This window comes from Thunnus albacares, chromosome 22 (genome assembly GCF_914725855.1).
Source record: "Thunnus albacares chromosome 22, fThuAlb1.1, whole genome shotgun sequence".
Classification (NCBI taxonomy): Eukaryota; Metazoa; Chordata; class Actinopteri; order Scombriformes; family Scombridae; genus Thunnus; species Thunnus albacares.
Genome location: NC_058127.1, coordinates 10530654 through 10555710, shown reverse-complemented (window position 1 = coordinate 10555710; position 25057 = coordinate 10530654). Strand labels below are relative to the sequence as shown.

Genomic DNA, 25057 nt, shown 5'->3' with positions numbered 1-25057 from the left:
GTTACTTCCACCATTGAGAAAAGTGAACTAGGCTGATATTAACATAATAACTTCCATTGCAATGCGCAGCACTGTTTTAGTAAGACAGCTTAGGTCGACCTGCGTACAGTATACCTACCAGTGCCAGCACTTTCTACATTAAATATGACCTTAACCTAACAAGATTAGGATGCTTTATGAAATAGCATATGCTCTAAACAAAAGGAAGCCCACAGTGTTTGAAGCCCTCCCTCTCAGTAGTTGTATGACTATTGGCACTGCGCAGACGCACAGTGAAGGGGGCACATTAGATCCAATAGATCACGCAGCAGGGCGTTTCTAACTACTAAAAACGCTGGTGGAGAGCAGGGGAGGGGACGGATCTATATTAAACATGGAGGCAAACTGAATGTCAAAATAGCTACATTTTAAAGGAAACACTCGGGCAAGGTAAATATGAATTCATCAACACTGGTTTTACTTGACGCCTCTACTCCACTGTAGGCTGTGTGCCGCGCAGCAGGAAGATTGAAAGCATATGTCAAAATGCTTCCAACATCCTTGTCTGAACTTTTTTTCTTTCTTTTTTTTTAATGAGGAGAGCATAAAGTTTCTGACCCTTTGCTATGTGAAAACCGTAACCGATCATTTAAAACAACGTCCTCGCTAATTATCTCACAGTTTTCACGACATCATAAAAAAAAAAAAAACCGTGCAAATCTGTAGATGTTACGCGGTCAGTTGCGCAAAATCCGTTGTTGTCGCTTGCGTTTTCCTTTGCTTAGTGTACACGGGTACTGTATTTGATGAGAGTGAGGTGAAACGGAAAGGGGGTCGCCCAGCTGTTCGTGTTAGTCAACTTAAGAAGTTGTCAAGTTGCGCTTAGACATTGTATCTCTGCTCAGGGGCCACACCTACCTCAACAATGCTTATCTGAGGGAGCCATATGTCCATCTCAAAGTTTTACTCATAAGGATATGCTTTAAAATACATAAAAGTGGACTGATGTTCAGTAAATGTAAACCTCTTGAAACAAAATTAGTGAAATCTACTTGTTCAGCATGTTTGTAAGTGTTTGTGAGTGTTTTAAGGCTGTTGCATGATACCATTTTGTTTAAAAAAAATCACTCCTAGATTCAGTATTTTATCTTCCCCAGTGGTCACTGGGCGTGTCTAGTTTCTATGCAGGTCTATTTTCACCATGGCTTCAAAGCAAAGATACTTTGGATATTTAATTTCACAGTGTTTGGAGATTGAGTCTAGCATGCAGAAATACACTGGAGGCGCTCAGAATTTTTACTCACAGCACACACAGTAGACCTCACACACACCCGCAGGCAATGCATAGCTACAATCAGCATGTATTTAAGTATTCCCTCACTGTCTAATGTGGAAACCTCAGGCGTAGAAAAAGCAGCAGTGACACATACTGTATTGACATTGGTTTCAAAATCTTTGCGTGTCTGCAGCTAAACTCATGTGACCCACTGTGTGCCCCTTATCTGTCATTATGTACAGTATATTTATCTTTTTATAGCTGCATGTCTTTTTTTTCTTTCAAATTGCATAATAACAGCTAATAATGACATAATGTGTATGTAACCTAATTCCTTCTTTAGTAAACGTGGAAACAGATGACTGTGATCATGGTGGTTATTTACAGTATGGCTGCAATTCATTACATGGTGTGTTATGGAGGAAATATGATGCCTTTAGAGTTATTTCAATGCATGACTGTGAGATAACATATTACTCACTATATGTTGTGGGTTGGTCACACACATATATTTCCATAGAGAAGGTTCAGGAGGTTCATTTCCTCATCTGTTTGAATTATCTTTTTATATATTTTGCTTAATCATACAGTAACTCATCCCTGTTGGTAGACAGCCAGTGAAAAGCCTCCCTTTGTGTGTCTGGGCATGTAGTCTACAGCTTGTCATTTCTCATAGATGTCACTACCTGCGGTGAGGTGGAGGATATCTGTGTGTGTGTGTGTGTATAAGGGAGGGGTGTGTTAAGTGTGTTTCACATATGAAGGGAAATAAAATATTCATTATAGGCAAATTGAACTCACATTGGTCAGAGAGCGCCCCGATAACACGCATGCAGAGGCATTAAAGACTTAAAATAAAACCACAGAATGGTCTGGATGCTGTGGTGGAACATGCAGGGAGTTGTTTCACTTTATTGTTGGTTACAGTAAATTCAGGGCATCTACACTGGCTGCTGATTTAATACAAATGCCCAAACTCTGCCATGTAACTGTTATGCCATGTCTGGTAGCAATCAGACTGAATTCATTCAAATAGACCCATTCTAGCATAGTAGCTTTTCATTATAATATGTGTATTACTGTTGTAATAACAGTAGATGTAGTAGCTGTAGCTGCAGTAGTGGCAGAAACAGGACTAGTAGAAGTAGTAGTAATCATACTTGCAGTATTAGTCCATTTTACATGGACCCTAACCCTGACCCTAACCCTTCCTAATACAAAACAGCTTATAGTTGACAATATTCGTGACAGTCATTGCAAAATGTGCATATTTATGGTACAAAGCTAAATTGTGAACACCTAAAAACAATTATGCTGCATTACCTAATGTGAAGCAGCACGCAAGCAAAATTAAAGATCTCTATGTGCAAAGTTACGTTCAGGTCCACTATCATTAGTCCTATAAAAGATGTTCTCCATGAAGAGGAAATGCTTTGTCTGTTGTGTGATTGAGACGATGAGTTCTTTGTTTGAAGTATAATGGTGAGACGTTATGGTCTTTTCTGACAGGCGCAGTTTTAGCACTTCAGCAGTTGGTGTTAGAAGCTCATGTGGGCTGTGCATTTGCATGTACACAAAGTAAAAGTAAACACTCACTGGTGTTGCGGTAGTTGTAGGTGTAAAAGTAACAGCATTCATAGAGGCAGTAGTATTTGTAGTAATTAGGCTAGGGATAATTTGAATTTTTTATATTAGTGTTGACACACTGCCTGAATTACAATACTGATACTTTTTTATACCTTACTTTGACGAATATGAACATGCTTTTTTATAAATTTGTTTTTTACATTTAAAACAAGAAGCCAATGTTCTCAAATGTTAAACACAAGCAAAGAATCTGCAAAATTATGCTTTCAATCAGAAAGAGTCTGATCAAGCAATAAGTAAAGAGGATTACAAATCTGAGTGGACATTCAATACCAGCTTTCACTTTATAGTTTTTGATACCTCACAATAGGGTCACAACCGGAAAAGGTATTAAAACCATTAGAGGTGGCAAAAAGTCTAATTATCTAAAGTCAATTTAGTGATAATATTTGTAGCAGTTGATGCTAGTATGAGTCATAGCACTAGCAGTGATGGTACAGTAGTAATCATTGTAGTCCTCTTGCTAGTGGAAGTTCTACTGCCCACATCTTCTAGCAATAGTCAGAGAAAGTGTAGTAAAACCAATGTCTCCATACAGTTCCTCATAACAAAACAATTCTTCTTCACAGTCAGCAAAAAAAGAAGCCTGAGAACCAGATGTTGTAGTTACATGTGCTGTTAGCAGGAACAGTTTTCAGTCAGTGAACTGGGCTGTGTTTCATGGGTGTGGTTCACACACAGCAGTGGAAACTGTAGCAAGACTCTACTGCACTCTCTAAACCAATGAGAGCCAAACCCCCCCCCCCCCCCCCCCCAGAGTCTGCGCCGACTGACAGCTGAGTCTTGAAACAGGAAGAGTGTTCAGTTTGGATATCAAGAGAGTTGAGGTAGTTAAAAAAAAGAGCCATAACAAATAAAAAAAAAGTGAAGTTAAAATAATCCTGGCTTATGTGTATGTTTGTTTGCGTGCGTGTTAGACAGAAAGAGAGAGAGACACGTGAACTGAGACAAACTGTTTCTGAAGCTCCAGTTCTGTTGAGAGCTTTGGTGGCACTAACAGTTCACCCCCCACCCCCCCTCCAGCTCTGCTTAATTAAAGAGTCAGAGAGAGCTTTTGCTTGTTCTTGGCCTCGTGCCGCCTTCATTGTGCATCAAGATTCACACAAAACTGCATCCTCTGTCAGCCCTGTGCACAATTACTGTACCGCACGCACACACAGCTGCCATCCACAGAACTTTTATTAGCAAACTTGTCTGATTAAACATTGACTTTAATAAGTTTTGATTGACACTGTGTACACATTCTGCACCACATTGTTAAAGTAGCCCTGATATGCCTATTGTGACTAATCCCTGTGCTATGCATAGCCAGCGTGTGTGGATATGGATGACTGGAAAGAGCTCATTTTGCCTTTAAACCCTGAATATGTGCATATAGGGTGTGTAGGACTGCTTCTTTTGTCTGTGCCACATACACAGCGCACTGAGCTATGTATGGACTTGCATCTTTGACATACTTTCTGTGTTCAGGATTTCATTTGTGGCTTCTTTTTTTTTTTTTTTAGGTTTTAGCAACTGGTGGGACAAGAAGGGACCGGCAGCCTGTGCTCCTGTTGGCGTCAGATGTTTGGACAGAAAAAATAACTGTGATTGGGATAAGATCTATCTTCGCTGTGAGCCTTTAAAACGTCTGCATCTTGAGACCCTGCACTTGTGATTGTTATTGCATCCGAAGCATCCAGCTACATCTGAACCACAAGCACCACAACCAAGCAGCAGCCTGCTTTTATCAATATTTTATAGCTTCTTAATGGCTGCTGATGTTTCATACTGATTTATGATAGAGCCACGAAGCCTTTACCACCTTATATCAGATTTACGTCAGTGCTGCCGCAGTGCTTTACATTAAAACCGTAGCCGCGAGAAATCACAGTCGCCTTATCAATCACTGATACATCCTTTTATCTTATCGTAGCTCCACACATAGAAAAATACAACTGTGACTGTTAACCCCACGAGCTCAGAATGGAGCCGCACATTTACGCCACAGGCATGGCCGCCCGGCTGAGGAGCCAGTGGGATCGGGATGAAGGTCTGGGACAGAACCACAAAGCGGTGAAGTTTCTTGGTCAGGATTATGAGTCTCTGAGAGCCCAGTGTCTCCAGAGCGGGAGGCTGTTTGAGGATCACCTGTTCCCGTGTGCGGCTTCGTCTCTGGGATTCAAGGAGCTTGGCCCGAGATCCTCCAAGACCTACGGAGTCCGCTGGATGAGGCCCACGGTGAGAAACGGAGGGGGGGTCGGAGAACTCTGCTGTGTTTATTGAATATAACTTTTGATAATTTAGAGTCTTTTTATTCAAGGTTATTTAAGGTCTTTCATTTAAGGTTGCAAGACCATCACACATGCAGTATTAGTTCCTGTAGTTTCATCCCAGCTTTCTCCTCAAGTTTTGACACCAACTGACTTTTGAGAGGGCTGTGCATTTTATACCTCCAAAAAAGGGCACGTAAACAAACCCTGCAGAATCCAGTAGAGTCCTCTGTCAAAGTATGACTGATTCTCAGTGAGGAAAATATGGAAGGTATTCTGGTAAATATTTGACTTTTGCACCATATTTTACACTGTTTGGCTACAAAAAAGTGTTTAAGTGTTAAATAATATTAATGTTTTTGCATTTTTTTAATCCAGTTTATTACAAATCACATGTATACACCAGGCATAGTTAACATTTTACAAAGACCATCATGGGTTTTCAAATGTCAAAATGTATTTATCTCACCTTCAAGGCATCTATTGATTGATTTCATGGTGTTATATTATAAAATGCAACTTGCAGACACTTATTTGACATAATTTATTCAGTGAAAGTTAAATTACCTTTGTTGGTAATGCAGCTTCCTCTGCTTCATTAAAAGTCTTACTAGTGCGGCGCACTGAAGTGCTGGTGTAAAGCGCATTTAACGGTTGACAGTCTGCTGCCAAACTGCAACCTTTTCAAAGAAAAAAAGCTATGAAGTTCATTCTTCACCCATGTTCTTGTTCTCCTTTGTTCGTCTTTTTCTTTGATTTCCACAGAGTGTAATTGCGATGCTGTTTGTCAGTCAGCTCTCAAATCTCAGCATTCAGCCTGCAACTGAAAATGGAAACAAAGCAACGCACCATTTCAACTGCAATACCTTGCAAGGAAATACAAAGTTGTCTTTTCACAAACTTTTCACACTGAAAGATGAACATAAATGCTTGCCTCAGAGACATAAAGAGGCCATTTTCAATCTGAAAATCTATGATTGTCTTTTGAAAAATGTCAGCAGGAATGAAAGTAGGCCTTATATGTGATTTGAAAAACACAAAAAAGCATGCAAAATGCAGGTATGGTCCTTTAAGTTCAAGACAAACATGCGTGGGACTAACATGACTGTAGAAGCAAGCAGATAATGACTGAACATCCATTCTCGGTTGAACTGTTCCTTTAAGACCTTTTATTACTCGTATCTCCCTAAATGTCCAGTCTTTTTCTCTCTTTCTCTCTCATCACTGCTCCCTACATTATAAATACACCCGGGTGCTCCCTGTAGCTGAATATGACACCAGAGAACGAAGTGGGACTGTCTTCAGGGGGGCGTTATCACGGGAGCCCTGAAGACAGCACAGTCTCATTACAGTTTGATTCGCTCATACCGTGACAGGTCGCTGCTGTCAGTCGTGATCTGAAAAGCTCTCTAGTCGTGATCATTAGCGTGACTGCAGCCTCTTCGCTCCTTTCGCAGCTTCCATTTGCGCGTGCGAGAGCAACCGTGCGCTTGAACAGTGTGTAGACCTCCGTGTAACGTGTATATCCTGTATGTTTCTGTCTGCCCTAATGCTTTCCGTGGTCTCACTTCTCCAAAAAGTTTCATCTTTCATAATGCATGTGCCTCTCCTGCACCACAGGATCTGTAATATTTACGCTGCATAAGAGGGTTCATGGTGTTCACATCCCCCCCCCAAAAAAAATATGTGCTTTGTATGAGCTTTAAATTGTGTGAATTTAAGCCAATGTGTGTGTGTGTGTGTGTGTGTGTGATGGTTTCTGTGAACTCAACCATGTGTCTTATGGTCTGCGTGTGCGTGTGTGTGTGTGTGTGTTTATGAGGCACAAGGAGAAATGGAGAATTTCTTTTTATAGCTTCATGTTGGGTTTCGCACGCTCGACACTCAACATGCTGAATAGGAGATGGTTTGTGAAGCAGGGAATACTGAGGAACAAGACGCGGAGAAGAAACACTAGAATGCAACATTGTTTTCCTGAAATGTTTATTACATGACCTTTGCATGTCCTCAAATAGTCTGGTGTTAATTTTAGCCGTGCATTATTTTTTTAAAGGAGCGGCTTCACATTTGGGAAAATACACTTGTTTGCTGTTTTATTCAAAGTTGAATAATAATACTGCTAAGGGGAGATAGCTTTGGGATGTGTGTGCCTAGCTTACATTAGCGCACAGACTAGAAGAAGCTCAGTCAGAAATAAAAAACAACAACAACTTTAAGTTCAAGTAAAAAACCAACAACAAAAACATCTGAAAACAAGGCATTGTGGTTTTAAGAGCTACCTTTTGAGCAACCTCGAACATCTCAGAAGTCACGTATTAGAGGGGGGGTTGCTATTTGTGCTAGCCTTAAACGGAAACAAAACCCAAGGAACCGTTACTTTGATGGTTATGATTTGAATGCTGAAAGACTTCTTCTAAAGCCACGGTGTCATGCTTTTACATGTTTAACCTCACATGTTAGATACAAGCTAAATGAGACGAGTTTGCAGAAGAGTAAACATAATGGAGACTTGGCTAGCTGCCTCCAGTCTTTGTACCAAACACTATAATGTCCCAGACCAATCACTACTGGCTGCACATAACACTTTGCCTATTTGGTCTGGTATGACTAGTAGCTTATGTTGGCTAATGTTAGCAAATGTTACCAAACCTAAGATAAATATCGATGACATTATTGAGTCGGTATGCTGACTTTGTGCCTCATTTTTAAATGCGCTAATGTTATACTATGTTTAAGCGCTTACCATTACCCTGTAATTGCAACATGTGGAAGTTATGGCTCCTGTTCTACAAAACTTACATGGTTTCACTTCAGTCATTCATAATATAAGTTAAATCAATATTACACATCTGAATTTTTCCAGTTTAACTGCATTATTTTGCCTTGTGTATTCTAATTAGCATTCAAGATGCTTTCAAAAACATTTTGACATGTGAAAACCTCTATAATTGATGTAATTTATATAAACAAGGTCCTTACAGTTGTCAGTACAGTCAGTGTGAGAAAGACTGACAGCATAAACATGCGTAAAATGTATTTTCCAAGCAAGCAAAGCTCTAATTTGTCTGTTTTGTTTGTGTGTGTGTGTGTGTGTGTGTGTGTGCTTGACAGGAGCTCTGCAAACGCCCCGAGTTCATCGTGGATGGAGCTACTCGCACTGACATCTGTCAGGGAGCTCTGGGTGAGTCCCACCAAACTAGTGATTGACTGGAAGTTTGCCAGTTGCAATCCAAAGTCTAGCTGTACAAGTCTGGATGTAGGACATGAATAAGTAAAGCTTTGCTCTCCTCTAACAACCACAGACAACATGCCCTTGAGCAAGACACTGAACCCTTAACTTAGGCTGGGATACTAACTGATGTAGCTGTTGCTGATATGAAGCATTAACTGTTATCAGTACGGTTTATTTTCCTATGAGTCTTAAGCAGGAATTATACTTTGCACAAAAATTTCGACAGTGTTTTGTGTGGCCGGACACGTTAAACAAGCTGATTGATTGACTCACCTTCCTGTTGAGAGACAGACACAGTAAAGTTTTCAAATTACACCTCTGTATGTTTGCTAACATGCAGATGAAGAATTCGCTAGTAATTTAGTTTTGATCAGGCAACCTAAAGGTGTAACTAAACAACAACAACAACAACAAAAAAATCATAATGCATTACAATAAACAGTTTGATTAATCATTTGAAATCTGTCTTGGGTTATTTTACTTTGAAAAGCAGCCTGAAGGAGAGTTAACAGTCAATCAGTCAGCAGTACCAGTTTATTGCCAGAGATGTTTCCTGCTCGACACAGAGCTCCATGTATTATTTATGCTTTGTTTCTCTGCCTCACATCTGTAAACAAGGCCACCCCTTCTGTTTGAGTAGCTCTGGCAGCACAGTAGCAGCACAGTAGCAACACAGGAAACAACTTCTCCTCATCTCCAAATGAAATACTTTACCCGTCCCCCTCGATCCCAGTGGAGAAGCTGAATCGCAAAACAATACCCCCAAAAAATGTTGAGCTAGAAAACACAATGCATCAGTTAGTTTTACAGCCTAAATTCACCATGGCTGAGTAGTCTCTATCAGTACTGTGAAGGTTATCTGCAAAACGACCTACGAGCTGCTATCAGAAGCCGTTAGATTATACGACCGATGGGAAAATAAATTTGTCACCATAAAATGAAACAGCCTGTACTCATTCCACCTTGCAAAAGAGAGACTTGTTTAAGTGATGAAAATGAGAAAGAAATTTAAAGATCCCCTTCAGACATGTTTAAAGACAACATTTAGTTTCAAGGTGAGCACAGAGAAAGTTTCCACTTTCAGCAGGTTGACGTGAAAACAGCATTTCTAACTGTGTGTGTCAAACTTTGCACATCATTCTGCACAGTGAAGCTCAAAAATCCAACTGGAAGTCTCTCTCTCTTGGCAGAATCACTGTTGGTACACAAGTGGATCATTTACCAGCATTAATAATGAAACACAGAGTTTTAGGAATAGTCTTGACCTTTGGCATTAACACGTAAAAGCTTCTGATACCAATATGACAATAGATCAATCGAAACGTTAAACTGCTGCCATCAAAGACTGACTGTTGCTGCACTTTTGGAACTGAACCTTAGTAAATCAGATAACACAACTGAGATCATTGTTTTTTTTTGTCTTTTGTCAGATTATATCAAATCACATCCTGAAAGTGTGGCAGCACTGTAAAGAAAAGAAACACAGTAAAACGATGAGTCACCAAGAAACCTTTGCAGTGTATAATAACAGAAATGGCTCTTGTGGCCCAAAGCCATAGTGGGATTCCTGCCAACAACAGAAGTGAATTGTTGTGGAGCTGCGGTAGTTTCAGTCCCTCTCTTAAGTCCGGTGAAACTGGTGCCTCTCCCATTTCCATGAAAGCAAAGCTTTACAAACATAGTCCTTGACTCTTGCCTTTACTGAGCTGTTACCAGGTGAATTCCAGTTTTATGAGTTTCCTTCCTACTGAGCCTCCAAGTACATTCAAGTTTAATCTGCTATAATACAACTTGTTTTAAATAAACAACCCACCAATCTTTTTTATTGTACAGTCACATCTATCATTGGTGAGATTTTGGGCATTCAGGGCTTGTTATTGTAGAGACTTATGATCCAGGGTAATATGACTTAATGTTTATGTGTGTGCGTCCACAGGAGACTGCTGGCTACTGGCAGCCATCGCCTCGCTGACCTTAAACGACAACCTCCTCCACAGAGTTGTTCCTCATGGACAGAGCTTCTCCCATGGATATGCTGGCATCTTTCATTTCCAGGTGAAAACAGCTTCGCTTCCTACATTTACACGTGTATAAGCATAGAAATACAACAAACACAAAGATGGACATGGTCGGTATGCGTAGTAGAATATCCCCTTACATGAGCTGCTAATACTGTATTCACATTAAACCCTCAGTTTAGGACTTTCACATTGTAGGTTGTAACTTTACAGATTTTAACAGTCCAAATTATTCAGCCTATGCATACTCTGTGTGTGCAGTATCAAACCTCACAGCCAATGTCCTTAAAAAATAAATAAACTAAATTATTATTGTTATTTCCTTCCTTTATGTCACCACATCCGTATTTTCTATGAACTACGGTGCGTGCAAAGTGGACATTTGTATTGAGCCATAGCCAATAAAATGGCATTAATAGCTCTGGTGTGTTTCTGCACCAACCTTTCCTGTTGTGTCATATCCTGTCAGGAACCACAGTGGTTGTGTAAAAGGTGAGATTAGGGTGTTTTCATTGGTCGAAGTCATTGTGGAAAAGTTCATTTGTTGGATTTTTTTTGTGTAGTTCTTATCCATCGGAAGAAAACCCAGTCCCTTGTTTGGCGCCGCTAAAATAAAGCTTAAGTGTTTTCTTTTAAGCAGAAATGGTGCTGTTTTGAAAGATTAATTCGTGGTTTGATGCATGATGTCGTCTCTGTTTTGAAACTGACTCATAGGAAGATTCCCTTACTGGGTTATCGGTCGTCAGTTTCAGAAGTTCATTTACTTTCACTGGTATTCTGTTAGTTCAGACAAAACAAACTATTTTAAGGAGGATGCAGTAGATAGCTCTCTGATTCATAAATGTACTGCTTCAAGCATTCAAAGTGGGAAGCCTCCCACTACATACAGTTTTCAAATGTTAGTCGTTAAGCAGCTTCAGAGAAGTAAGTTGATTGATCAGTTTCAATGAATTGATGGGCATAAAAACCAATGACAATTTTAATAATAAATTAGTCATTTTAATTTATCAAATAAAAAGGCTGGCTTTAATTTCTCCACTTTGAGGATTTGCAGCTTTTCTATATCACTATTATTATAAACTAACTAAACTCTTCTGTTAGTTTCTATTTTCAGACTTTGTATAGACCACACAATGAAATGGTTGATAGATTATTTGATGATGGAAACAATCATTAATTGTAGGTTCTTGCTCGACGGTACTTCATGCATTTGCCGGTGAGTCAGTGAAGTCAATAGTCTTTCTCTGTGCAGAGTTTCCCAGCAAAAATGAGGATTTAAAACAGCACTTTAAAAACATGCTCTGTTGGCCAACGCCCACTGAGTCATCCAAGATAACCGACCTCTCAGATGCAAATCTAGACAGTCGGTCTCTAAGCTTTACCTTGGAGGGTTTGACGCACCTTCAAAATGATTTAAGCGCTTAAGTGAGCCAACACCCAGTCCTCAAGGAAACAGATGTAATCTGTCAGTCATGTTGACAAAGAATGCTGCAGGAGGTCATTCCTGCATACTGCCACCTGTCTGTACAATAACTCTTTTAATTTATTACATTGTCCAACACATTTGTTGTGTTTCAGAGTCATATTTTGATAATCTTTAGGGTACTGTCTATTCATGCCGTTATCATATGTGTATACTTACTGTCTTTCTATTCGTCTGTGCATCTACCTACTTACCTGTCTATGTCTACTGTATCTACTATATCTACCATCTATGTCTATCTATGTATCTACTGAAGTGCTCCCTGAAAGACCAGTCCTGCTCTTTTGTGACACAAACACAAAATATTTGTTCTATTTACTCTATCTCTGAGGTGTGAGCCTCTGGCAGACGGCTGGGCCTTATCCACTGAACTTTGCTTTGTACACAAATACCACCCACCCACACACACACACACACACACACACACACACACACACACACACACTCACTGGAGCAGTGGTCACAGGTGTTGTCGTCATTAAAAAACCCCTCTGTGCAGCAGCCAGTTCACCAGGTGAACAATGCACACATTCAGTCCAGTGTGATGTAGGGAAAGTTCAATTTGAATACAGCCAAAACGAATATGATATAAAGGTCTCTGCACGCTGGAATCAGAGCTTCCTTAAACTTTTATTAGCAAAGTTTAGACCCAACACAGGTCTTCCTCAGGCATTTTTTCTATTCCACAAAACCTCAGTGGGAAAAGATACTAGACACTCAAAAAAAAAAACTATTAGAATACAATAGAAAAAGTACAAACTCTCTTGAATCACAGCTCCTGTAAACTTATATTGTTGGCTGGACTGGCCACAGACCAGTGGGTGAGTGAGGAATTTTTGGTCATTGCTCTCTCAAAATGAATCAGCGGGAGATGATTCTCAGCTCCGGTGTTAAATGCAGTGAAGTCGGCTGAACTCCTGTTTAAACAGACACATACCAGCGTCTCTGCATTTCCTCCTCTACTGTCCAGTGTGATCGACTCCCTGGCTGCTGACAGCGCTGTTAGCAGCCAGCAGGAGAGACGCTCCATGGTGCGATTGGATTTTACTGAATTGAACTAAAACTAGGAGGCAAGCTTTTTATTTCTCGAACATCGCAAACGATGAACAACAGCATTAAAACACGAGTCTTGCAGGTAAATCAGTTTATCAGTGTATCAGTTTAGTGTGGGGAGGCTGCTCTGCAAGTGAGCTTGATTTTACTGTAACTGTGGTAACTGGGTGGAGATAAGCCCAGTGGGCCCTGGAGAGCCAGGCCTGCCCATCCGTGAATCTGGCCCTCCCAGGACAAATCAGCATCAACGCTGTTTTAATGAATGGGCTTACTGGGGCTCAATCCCTTTGCCCAACGACGTGAAAGGGCCCACGAGGCTCAGGAAAAAAATAGAATAAAATTCATATTGAGAAAAAAAAACAAAAACTCCTTCCTCTTTTGTGGTGTCTGGATTTAGAACAAAGTGATGTGACAGTTGTCACATTTACACTTTTAGTTTCACTCTTTTTTTTTTTTTATCTTTCTGTCATCTCTTTCTGTTTCCAAGAAGCTTGTTTAACCCTCTGAACGAATTACTGTTATTCAGAGTTTTTGTCAGTGGGTGATGCTGGAGTTAAAACTGAGGTTAGCATGTTGGTTGGTGTTTCCATTTCCATTTAACCAGTGACTGGATTAACTGGTGACTTTCAGGGACATGTGTTGTAGTTGTCGTGGTGACAACAGCTGTTGAAAACAAGAACAGAACATGTAGGTGTCCTCCTAAAAGTCTTAGATTATTGTATGTTCAACACAGTAACATTATATTCATCTGGCACTTTTTGTCTTACATTATGTAAATTTAATGGTGTCGCCAACAAGAAACATTCACATTTCCTCACTTATTTTTCTGAAATTAATCTTTTTAAACGTCTTGCTTGAGATGAAACGCTGTTGCAGTATCCACACTGCTGAAAGTTGCCAGTTAACACGGTCAGTGGTTAAACAGAAACACCTGTACGCTACCTGTACCAACACTAAAAGGCAGGCAAACAAAGTTAGCAGCTAGCTGGTAAACGTAATCGAGCATTTAGCAGCCAAAGAGCCAGATATTTCCCACAGGAGTTGGTAGAGACAAAAACAGCTAAAAGCTCAGTGAATATTTGACTGGACACAAACACGACTCCAGATGAATGCTTATGTTGCTCCGTTACTGGTGAATGTGTAAATAAGAAACGATATGCTAACAAGAGATAACTGATACTGCGCTAACATTCCTCACCACGCTAAGAAACACAGATTTTTCATTCATCCAACACTTTTGTCTGTCTGGTGTGCATCTCAGCCTTACAACACCACAAGTATGGTTATAGACTTTTTGTCTTATGATGCAGTTTAGGAATTTACTTGCTTCAGCTTTTTTCAGAAGCAACTTTAACAAGGTTCAATACTGAGCTGCAGTATATAAGCAAACAAGAATAATGTCAGAGTCGCAGATATTCTGTAACTAATTTCTTGTAATAGAGTGAATGTGCAAAATATACAGTAGAGGTGCTACTAAAGAAATTAGATGTCTTAAACAATTTAAACTTAAGAGAAGAGCATATAAGACTGCTGTAAGGGCTATGGAGGAGTGTGTGTGTGTGTGTCCTGTGATTTCCCAGGCCTCGTTATCTGTGTTTAAGTGTGTCCTTGTCTGTTTGTGTGTGCACTCCTCTGATCTCTTAACAAGCAAATCTCTGGTGTTGCAAAAAGAGTGTTGCTCAAGTGCTCAGAATCCAAGAAAAGAGCTGCAAAAAAAACAAACAATGAGAGCAAGCTTTTACGCTTTTACAACGTATGAATTAGATACAAGCAAAGTGAAATGTTTTGTCAGTAACTCCCCACCATCTCAGCCTGCTTTGTCACAGAGCCTTTTGAGCTGAGTCAACTGCCCTGTCTGATGGAGTCAGCGCTGTGCCAACCAGACCGCTAGCTAGCCAAGTGTTTACATAGCGGAGAGAAAGAGAGTCAGAGAAGCAATGTGAGAAAAAAGGAGGGGAGAGAGAGAAGCAGAGGGAGGACAGGAGGAAGTCACACATCAAAGCCACATAACACATGCAAAGGAACCGACCTGTAATGTTGAACACGTACATACATGCACATAATGACAACCCTGAAACACATATGCTAGCCTATTTGCTCAGTGATGGAAGCTGTTATACTAGAAACGGTCCGACTGACAAATCGAACTGGCTGCTGTCAGCTGCCAGCAGTTGCATTTACAGGCCACACACTAACACACACAAACACACACTAACACACACACATACACACAGTATCGGACACAGAATCCATCCGTCAGCCCTAAAAATTTTCATTGAAACATTTCTGTTTCTTTTCTGAAGCGTCCTTTGATCCTTCACTTCCAGGCTGCTATGAATCAGATATCAATAAATACCATCACACGAACACACACACACACACACACACACACACACACACACACATGCACACAGACACACACACACACAATTTCCCACTTTCACATATCTGCTGGGGCTAGTGACTCAGTTACAGAAAAGTCATCCAAGGGAAGGCAGAGTATTTGGCCTGTTTTTCAGTGATTATTTCCAGAAACACTGTGTTCATTTTTACATTATCGAATTCAGCTGTCCTCCATGTACACACGCACACACACACACACATACACACACACACTCCGTCTCTCTCTCTCTGCTAGAATGAGTGGAAATAATACTTTCATTTGCTCTGAAGGCTTATAAATGCATGCATGTGTTTAATGTATATGCATGAAAGCTAAATGTCTCATAAATACATACGACTGTTCCTCATTTAGAATGAGTTGGCCTATATTCGTCGTTCTGTTGCCTGTATGTGTTATTGTTTTAGTACTAGCCTCACTTCATGGAGTCTGAATTTCAGCCAATACATGTTTTTATGCGTGTGTGTTTCCATTACTTGTACTTTCTTTTCTCTCTGAGCATGTTTCTTCTCTGCTTGTTCGCTCTTGTGTGCTGTCAAGTCTTCCAGGGATTCCTCTTTTTAGTCAGTTTGGATCCTTTAAGCCTCTGGATAAAATTACCAAGACCTGGATGAGTCATCCCAAAAATGTAATCATGAGCACTGGCAGTGAGAAACTTAATTGGTTTAAGAAGTGGGGAAACAGAAGCTGAGGCAGGCACACAAAAGGAGAAAGAATGAATTATAAAGTAGGCAATCTCAGCCGGAAACAAATGAAAGTGGGGCAGAATCCTTTATGATGTTTTTATCACCGCTCATATTTCACACGGAGAGTCTTAAAAGTTTGTTGAGCCGTACTGAGAGAGGTTTTTTTCTTAAGCTGGAAGGCTGGCTAATTGCAAGTCATGACAGATGTGGTAAGAGCTCATTTCCCTCAGTGATGCAGGGTGTTGCTCACACACTGCTGTGAGATAAAGGCTCTGCAAGTCATGTGTCCTCGTGTTCGCCGGGGGGCAAGTGTGTGTGGATATATATATATATATATGTGTATGTCTTGTTGTCAGTCCCAGAGGTGGAGTCAGCTCTACAGGGTGTGCAGAGTTCACCCATCCATCCATTCACCGTCCTGCTGTATTCACATTACATGCATTCTGTTAGTTCACATAAATACACAGGCCAGTCGCTCGCTGATGCAAGTGGATGCATGCACACACACTCCAGCTGCGGTTTTTTATTTGCCAAATCACAATCCTGCATATTCCCTCCTCCTTCTTTCTCTCTTCTACGAATCAAATTACTCTGATGCAGAAATATTTCTTTCATAACCATGCATTACTGGGATGTCAGTTCCTCTTTTATGTGAGGTTTATTGTATTACTGGCTCATTACTGTATTACTGCTTCGGGGTTTTTGCATAAGTTCATCTCAGTTTGCTGTGTTGTCTACATTTGGACAAGCTCTCTTTTACAAAAAAGCTTAAAAAACAGGACTTATGCCTCACACTGACTAGGATACTGTCCGTCTTAAACTACAATATGTCACATTTACTGAATTTAATTTACACTTGGATGCCAGCACGTTGAGCACACTGGGAGATCAGTGAATATGAAAAATGCTCATTCAAAAAACATTAACATTTTGGTTCACGGGTGATCTCACCTCTCCCAACGCAAAAATAAGTAGTAGCCCATTTCTTACCTGTTTCATGATGCTTTACCCAATTTGGTTACTAACTAAATAAAAACAACTGATAAACCCTCAGTAGCACTCAGCTAGAGCTCTGAAGGCAACTAATCTGCATGTTTTTTTTCCAAATAAGAAGCATGTTTTTTGGTTGTGTTGCTAAGAGACCAGCAGGAGTCAACCACAAAGACTCATACGCATTTACTTGTAGCCTATTAGCCTTCTTGAACTGGCTCTTGCTGTGCATGGACTCAGGCCCTAAGTCATGTTGCTCCCCCACCAACCACCTCCCTTTCATGCAGCTTTACACATGTTGTGTCAGTCTCTTCTGCTCCCTGCTGGCAAGACAGCCTCATTTCTTATGGCCTGATGTAGGAAAAACTCTATCAATTCAGATAATCTTGTAAAGACATTTCTGGGAACTTCGCCCTGTCCTTGTGACCACCGCCGTTTGTTTCAGGCTTCAGAGGAAGTCTTTTAAACTTAAAGACATTTCTGAGAATCTGTTTGAGGTTTTTCTCTTTCTCATTTGTCATACAGCTGACTGGATGTACTGGTTGTATGTCATCTGCATGAGAGGATTGATTGCTTCACAGACTGTAGGTTAATGAGTCCATGTGGGACTGATTAAGAAATATTTATTAAAGAAATAATTGGTGTGGATGCTGGAGAGAGACTTCAAGTAGAGTTTAATGTTTACTTTGGAGTCAGGGATTTTTTTTCCCAATGTCTCTTTCAATGTCAGACGTCTATCTCACTTTTGTGATAGGCTGCAGATTGTTTTTCCTCTTTGTCCTTTTTCTGTGTGGTTTATTTCAAACGAATGGAAATTTGAGCTGAACGAAGGAACAACAAGATCAAGTCGGCTACATGATAAAATTAGACAGCACCAGAAATAAGATAGGGCTGATTGATTTGTGATTGAAACCCATGTTTAGTAAGAGAAGTCTGACTTCCTTTTTTATAACATGAAATCCAACTTTTTCTCCTCATATATGCTCGTATATCCTATTTAAAATGCAACATTTCCACCATAAATAAATGGAAATAAAACATAAAACTCTATAATATTATAATATATTGTGTAAATCAACCATCTTCATATATTGTGTATCTTATTCATATTTATGTACCTTAATGTTGTCTGCTGTCTGTCTTGCAGTTCTGGCAGTTTGGCGAATGGGTGGAGGTGGTGATCGACGACCGGCTGCCGGTGAAGGACGGGAAGCTGCTGTTCGTCCACTCAGCAGAGGGAACCGAGTTCTGGAGCGCGCTGATAGAAAAGGCCTATGCCAAGTAAGACCGGCAGGGCTGCAGTTGAGACCTTATTCCACTCTTGAGTAAAAGTATTAGTGGTATTTACGTCATATCATAAAAAAGCCGAGAAAGTCGGAGGATGTTGTTGTTGTTGCTGTGTATCTTAACCTAGAGGAATTCATTTGTATGACGTTTTGGAACATCCAAAACTAAAATAATTTTATTTATTATATTTATATAAAAGTTACAGCAGTTTTTTGTTTGGATTTGGATTATTTAGAACTGGATTATGTTGACGCACTTTCAGTTTTAGTCATACATTCTGAGATCTTCTTTTTCCATATAGCAATAGATCATACTTACAGTAAATCCACCATGATATAAACACAACATAAAAAATGGCTCTGCTCAAATTCCAGTATGAGTCTCAACTCTTAGTCAGATGATCAGAAGTTCAGGCTTAATGGGGACTGCTGCCGTCACTTCTTTTGGATTTTGTCCGTATTCAAATCTCCAAACTGGGTGTAGAAATTCTGTGTGATTGAGAAACACTCGGAAGCCCTCGTTGAACTGTTAAGCAACCACAGACTGCAGCTGCTCCCGTGGACAGCTGTGGACTCACTTGTGAATTGGTTGAGCTGTTAAAGTGAAGCACAGCATTGTTCAGAGAAGTGCGTGCCAAGTGGGCCTCCTGGATGGCAAGCAGAGAGGAAACAGGGGATTGGACGGAGCAGGGGTGGTTTTAAAAGAGTGTAATGTAACTTTGAGATTTACTGTGTTACTCTCACATTGTTAGTGTGAAGGAACACGTCCATATATGGCAGAAAGTGCTGAGCTTCATCTTATAGGGAACACACTGTACTCTTTGCTCTGAGCAGTCAGTTCTTTTGACTGTTTAGGTTATAGCTATACAAACTGACATAACATTAATATAAACCTACGGTGTGTTTTTGTAATAATACATGTAGGACCTTCTTATTTATGTGACATCTAAATAAAACTCTCACTTAACTCTTGTTGTGTTCCCAGGTTGAATGGATGTTATGAGGCTCTGTCAGGCGGCAGCACGTCAGAGGGCTTTGAGGACTTTACAGGCGGCGTGACGGAGATGTACGAGTTGAGGAAAGCCCCGTCTGACCTCTACAGCATCATCCACAGGGCCATAGACAGAGGATCACTGCTGGGCTGCTCCATAGATGTCAGTACTGCAGCGATCATACTGATATTTCTTTGACCCGAGCAAATGGGAACTGAAATTTATCACAGATTGAGAGGAGATTGATACTTCTCTGTATCTGCATGCTAAGCTATGCTAACTGGCTGCTGGGGCTAGCTTGTTATTTACAATACAACATGAGAGAGCTATTGATCTTCTCATCAACTCTCAAAGGGAAAGCAAATACGCTTTTTTCTCCAAACTTCTTTGGCAGTGATAGGTAGAAAAACATCTATTTTGAAGTAATAAGAATCATCTGATTATCATAGGTTGAAAAAAGTGTGACATTGTTTGATGTTAAAATAATGAAAAACAATCCATCATCTCAGTTTTCATTACCTTCAGCTGATTTTTACTTTAAAAATAGCTGAAGTCAGTCTCAGTGCTCCTCACAGCAACAACTACTTTCAACTCACTTATTTCATCTCACATTCACACAAATTTTAACCTTAATAATAATACACGATAGTGTTAGAAATTTGCTGGTTCTAGCTTCTCAAATATAGATGATTTTCTTGCTTCTTCTGTTTCATATTATAATAAATCAAATATTCTGTTTGTGTGACTTTATAAGCTACGTTAAGACATCTCTGTGAATCATAAAATCCAAAATTAAATTAATTATCAAATGATTTAATGATGAATATAGTTTGCAATGCTATGATGGTCATGTTGCTTATTGTCTGACACATTTTGCTTTTGCTTGACCTGGAGGTCAGAGGTCAGGGTCAGCTGTATAGATCAGCAGCCCTGGAGACATTTTTGTAGACCATGGGAATGCAACAGTGGGAAGAGTGTAGCAGTGGTAATCAGGGAAATCAGACACACATATATCACAGTAGCATCATTCACTATAGTGTCATATACAGATAGTATACTTGGTGTACCACTAACTATCTTTTAAAAAGGAGAATCATTGTCTTCAGGAAGTCTTTTTTCTTGTAGAGCTGAACTGTTTCACAATTGGGGCTCGAGACAGGTGAGGCTGGTTTGAGGAAAGTGTTAATAGTGCAATTTGAGTAGAAAAAACTATGGGAACAAAAGGACACCAGGAGAGGGCAGCGAAGACTGGAGAACCTGCGCTAGAAAGGTTGGAGCTGGCAGACGAACAGTGTCAATGTCAAGGTCAATTCAGTGAGACAGATGTTTGCAGACAGGAGGGATTGACCTCTTGTTGAAGAACACTTTCTGCGCTCAGTATGTTTACTCATGCTGCTGAGTTTGGTTAGGAGGAACTGCCAATCTGTCTCATTTGCCCGGAAAACTTTAAAGACGACAAACACCAGAGATAAAGCATAGAGCTATTGTTTTAGACATGACCGAAAATCAAGTGTAAAGAGCTTAAACATAAGGATATTGAAGAGAAATGATGGTATGCATATAAGTCAAGGTTCCCATTTGGTATGCAATTAAGTGTGGAATTCAGTTTGACAACATTGTGTATATCTGTCAGCTCTCTTTAATGTCATTACGTTTGCAGCTGACATCATGTTGCATTTCATCTCAATCGGGTTACACACATACACGGTGTAGTGTGACCGCCGCCACGTCTGTGTTTGAGTTCGCTGAAACAACCAGTGACTGTCATCTCTCGAATGGATTTCTCACTCTGTAAAGTTCGATAGTGTTAATGAATGAGCCGTGTTATGACGGTGACTGTGACCGCCGCCTGCAGATATCAATGATGCTGTCACATGTGTAGCGGCAGTGTGTTTGTACTTTCTCTCATCTTTGTAACCATCATCGTGATTTTTGTGAATCATGCTGTAAACTGCAGTGACCTCTGTTTTACTCTGCACGTGTTTCTCTCATCCTCAGATCACTGGCAGAGCAGACATGGAGGCCGTCACCTTCAAGAAGCTGGTGAAGGGACATGCCTACTCTGTGACCGGTGTGGAAGAGGTGAGTGCTAATGAAGCAGGATTGTGGGCCAGTGTGGCACAAATTATTCGACTTAAGCAACTGCAAAAACAAAGACCAAATGCACATGGAAAGAAGGAAAACCCTGTACTAGCAGAAATAGTGAATAATGAAGGTATCTGACCTTAACAGAAGGTATCATCTGTGAGACTTGTGACCAAAATATCAGCACAGTTTTGTTGCACTGGTTAACATAGAACAAACAATTTGAGAAATAAGAATTGTACAGAAAGGGAGAAAAACACATTTAAAATACATATTTTCTTAGCAAAAACTTGCCTGTTTTAGTCCTTAAATATCCATAACTTCGTGTTTATAATAACTTATAATAAAGACTGATATCACATTACAGAAGATACAGTGTGTTGGAATGGGAATGCATTGTTGCTCAGTTATGTGTTCCTGGCGGCTTTCTCACAAAGCAGTTTCCACTCACTCAGGCTATCTTTCAAGTATTTGGATTCACTGCACTTTAAACATTGGCGATCCTGAGCAACTCGGTTTACCAACCCAACTATGAGCTTGTGAAAGAGGCAGAGTTTGTAACAAAAAGCCAATCATATGATGCAACATCAGCAGATCCTGAGCAGCCTGCGGTAAAAAGTAATGATTCAGAAAGATAAAAGTCACGAAAACCAAGCATAGCACTAAAATATAAAGAACAACTGAGATCTATAGAGTAGCCGAATACTAAAAGCAGTACATATGCATGAATATATTAAGCTTTATGAGACTGAAAAGCCTGGTTTAACCCCAAAACTGTGACTTTGTGACTGGACCAAAGTCAACCAAACTGAATACATGCTGACAAAAGCTGACAATACAATTCTTAAACTATGATTGTTTAGACTGCAGTATGTTGACCTGTCAATCTTGAAGTTGCACTACTAGTTGTAGCTAGTACTATAGCACAACACAGTGAATAAAAGTTTACTTATACAGTAATGGTTCACTTTTTTAGGTCAGTTTTAGTAGAGGTTGAATCCAAAATACACTACAAATAGTGCGTTTTTATTCAAAAATGTATCTAAACGTTGCAATTTGTGCAACGCTGTACGCACTGAGCAATAGCAGTAACCATTGTTCTGAACATTTTCTTCAGTAAGAGTGCATCCCTAATTTCTTTGTTACATGATAAATGAAGAAGAAGAAGAAGTCGTAATCTGTATTTTCTCGTTTTATAACTAGCATCCTCTTTCTTCAAATGTTGGAACTGATTTCTCCCTTTTATAATACTGTACTATAAATATAACTTACTGTAGATACACGTGACTGTGTGTTTGTGAAACACACCATGTGCTTAAATCAGTTAAGCAGTGGCAAAATGTGAACGTCAGGTGGTGTTTCTTTGCCCTCAGGTGGTGTACAGAGGTAATATGACCAAGCTGGTTCGTGTCAGAAACCCCTGGGGGGAGATAGAGTGGACCGGAGCCTGGAGCGACAAGTAAGATTTTACTTTACACTTACTATGTTACAATTTTGGAGTTAAATGGCAGCTCATGACAGGGAAAAACACATTTCCCAGTTTCTTATTAGTGAATAAGATAAGAAGATAATGTGAAGGATTTTATGCTGTTTTCACTGTGATTTAAATTCTGTTCTCTTGGAATCTGAGTAATTTTTGGGCATCAAAATGATCATTTGGGGTTTTTTTCCCCCCATGTCTTTATCCTTTATATTTAGTACTCATGACATTAGTTCCCCAAGGCCATCCCCATTTCAGAGAGTCGCAGAAAGAAAGAAAGAAAGAAAGAAAAAAAAGTGAAAACTGAAGGGAAAGGGGGTTGACTATGCCCCTCAGCTATTTTCATCAATGAGCAGACTCAGACAGAGTGGAGTAATTTGTGGGGTTACATCATTTCATGTTGCTGTAGTTATGAAAGTAAAAAATACCAGACATTTTTTTACAGTCCAACTGAGCATTTTCAACACTTCACATGTTTAAACGGGCATGTAACTGCTCATGTTGACTGTGAGCAAAGAATTTGAGACTGTGAAGAGACTAAGAAAAAGATTCAATAACATAAAACCAACCATCTACATAACTTCAGTTATTCTGCAGATTCTTGTTATTCTGTGTTGAGTAACAAGGAAACTTTTATATGTCAGTTTACAGCCTGACAAGAAAATAAAAACACTAGAAATGGTCTCCATGTCTTGAGAATTTTTTTAAGGAACCTTTAGGGGAAAAACTAATTTGTCTTTTCAACAAAATATGTTTCCACTAGTCATCTACCTGGTGGCTTTTTGAAGGCTGACACCCCTATGCAACCAAAAATAGCAGGATTTTAGATATTTTTGTTCACTGGTCAGGTTGTTTGGGAAGCGACCACCTTTGTGAGAGTTCAGACTGTTTACTATTTTACGCAAGTCATTAACAGTGGGTGAAATATTTGCTTGTTTGGTGTTAGAATAGGGGATTTGAATGCAGAGGCTTGCAGAGGAGCAGACCGTGGCTTGCACGTATTAACAGATTGAGTGGACTGAGGCAAAAAATGGGCCCCTGTTGGTTCTGTGTAACAAACCATCTGGTGCGTCAGGTTAGCAGCGTGACTCTGTGGCAGTGTTTGTCTTTTGGTTTGTTGGTAGGTCCACTACTTTGATCCAGACTGAAATATCTCATTAGCTATTCAATGGATTGCCAAGAAATTTTGCATCTTCTCCAGAGGATGAATCCAACTGGTGACGATTTTCCTTGTAGTGCCACCATGAGAGGATATTTCTGGTTTTAAGTGAAATTAATGTTTCTTCAGTTATAAAAGGGATTGCCATGATTTTTTTTTTTTTACAGATATCTGTGGTGTCCAGATGATGAACTAATAACTAATACTTAAAAACGAAACGCCATCATCATCTCAAAATTTCAATATAAGGCCAATATCTATGTTTATGACTGAATACCTTAAAAACTAACACTGTTCCCAAATGTCAACATGCTTACATGCTAAATGAGGATAGTGAACATGGTAGACCATAGACCTGCTAAACAATAGCGTTTTAGCAAATGTTATTGTGAGCATGTTAGCATTTAGCTCAAAGGACAGCTGTGTCTAAGCCTCAAAGGGCTGCTAGCATGACTGTAAACTTGTCTTGTTAAGCTAGAAATATGGTTGTTGGCGAAGTTATTAAAAAATAAGTAGAAGAAAAGGAAAATACATTGAAAATGTCTGATATAAAAGAAACAATTTCAAGATCAAGATTGTCCAAATTTAGCCTCAAGGCTAATGTCTATCACCACAATACATCCTATGTCCAGTAGTCATTTCTTTTGTACAATCATCTCTTTTGTTTGTGAAATGCTCAGCTCCAGAGAGTGGGAAAATGTGGACCGGTCTATCAGAAGTCGGCTACAAAACCGCAGCGAGGACGGTGAATTCTGGTGAGTCTGCTTGAGTGTCATTACTGGTGTGACGAGGTATTTTTGTCTTTGGTCACACCAGTTTGATTAAGCTCTGGCCATGGAATGCATGTTTGAAAGTGTCAGCCTACAAAGAGCTTTCTGCCCTTTGTAATTCAGATTTACTGTGTTGGTCCAATTTTAATGAATTATGGAAAAATACATTTCTTTTGCTGGTTTGTTTGATGATAAAAATGAAAGTAAAGTTGGAAAATGTCAGCCAAGTGAGCTAATTATAGCATGCATTAACATCCAACTGAATGAA

At 39.8% G+C, this 25057-nt stretch overlaps 1 protein-coding gene across 2 annotated transcripts in view; it reads left to right on the top strand.

Annotated features, from left to right (window-relative positions):
- Nucleotides 1–268: 268 nt before the first annotated feature.
- Nucleotides 269–25057, top strand: part of capn1 (calpain 1) — a 31797-nt gene continuing 7008 nt past the window's right edge. The window contains exons 1-10 of one of the 2 annotated variants that reach the window (XM_044340912.1): nucleotides 269–429; nucleotides 4408–4515; nucleotides 4830–5122; nucleotides 8266–8335; nucleotides 10323–10441; nucleotides 18165–18298; nucleotides 19289–19457; nucleotides 21294–21377; nucleotides 22754–22839; nucleotides 24700–24774. In XM_044340912.1, coding sequence (XP_044196847.1) covers nucleotides 4868–5122; nucleotides 8266–8335; nucleotides 10323–10441; nucleotides 18165–18298; nucleotides 19289–19457; nucleotides 21294–21377; nucleotides 22754–22839; nucleotides 24700–24774 — 992 coding nt within the window. In that variant the 5' untranslated portion in view covers nucleotides 269–429; nucleotides 4408–4515; nucleotides 4830–4867. Of the gene's footprint in view, nucleotides 430–4407; nucleotides 5123–8265; nucleotides 8336–10322; nucleotides 10442–18164; nucleotides 18299–19288; nucleotides 19458–21293; nucleotides 21378–22753; nucleotides 22840–24699; nucleotides 24775–25057 lie in introns of both variants that reach the window. The other variant, XM_044340911.1, reaches the window with a different exon arrangement.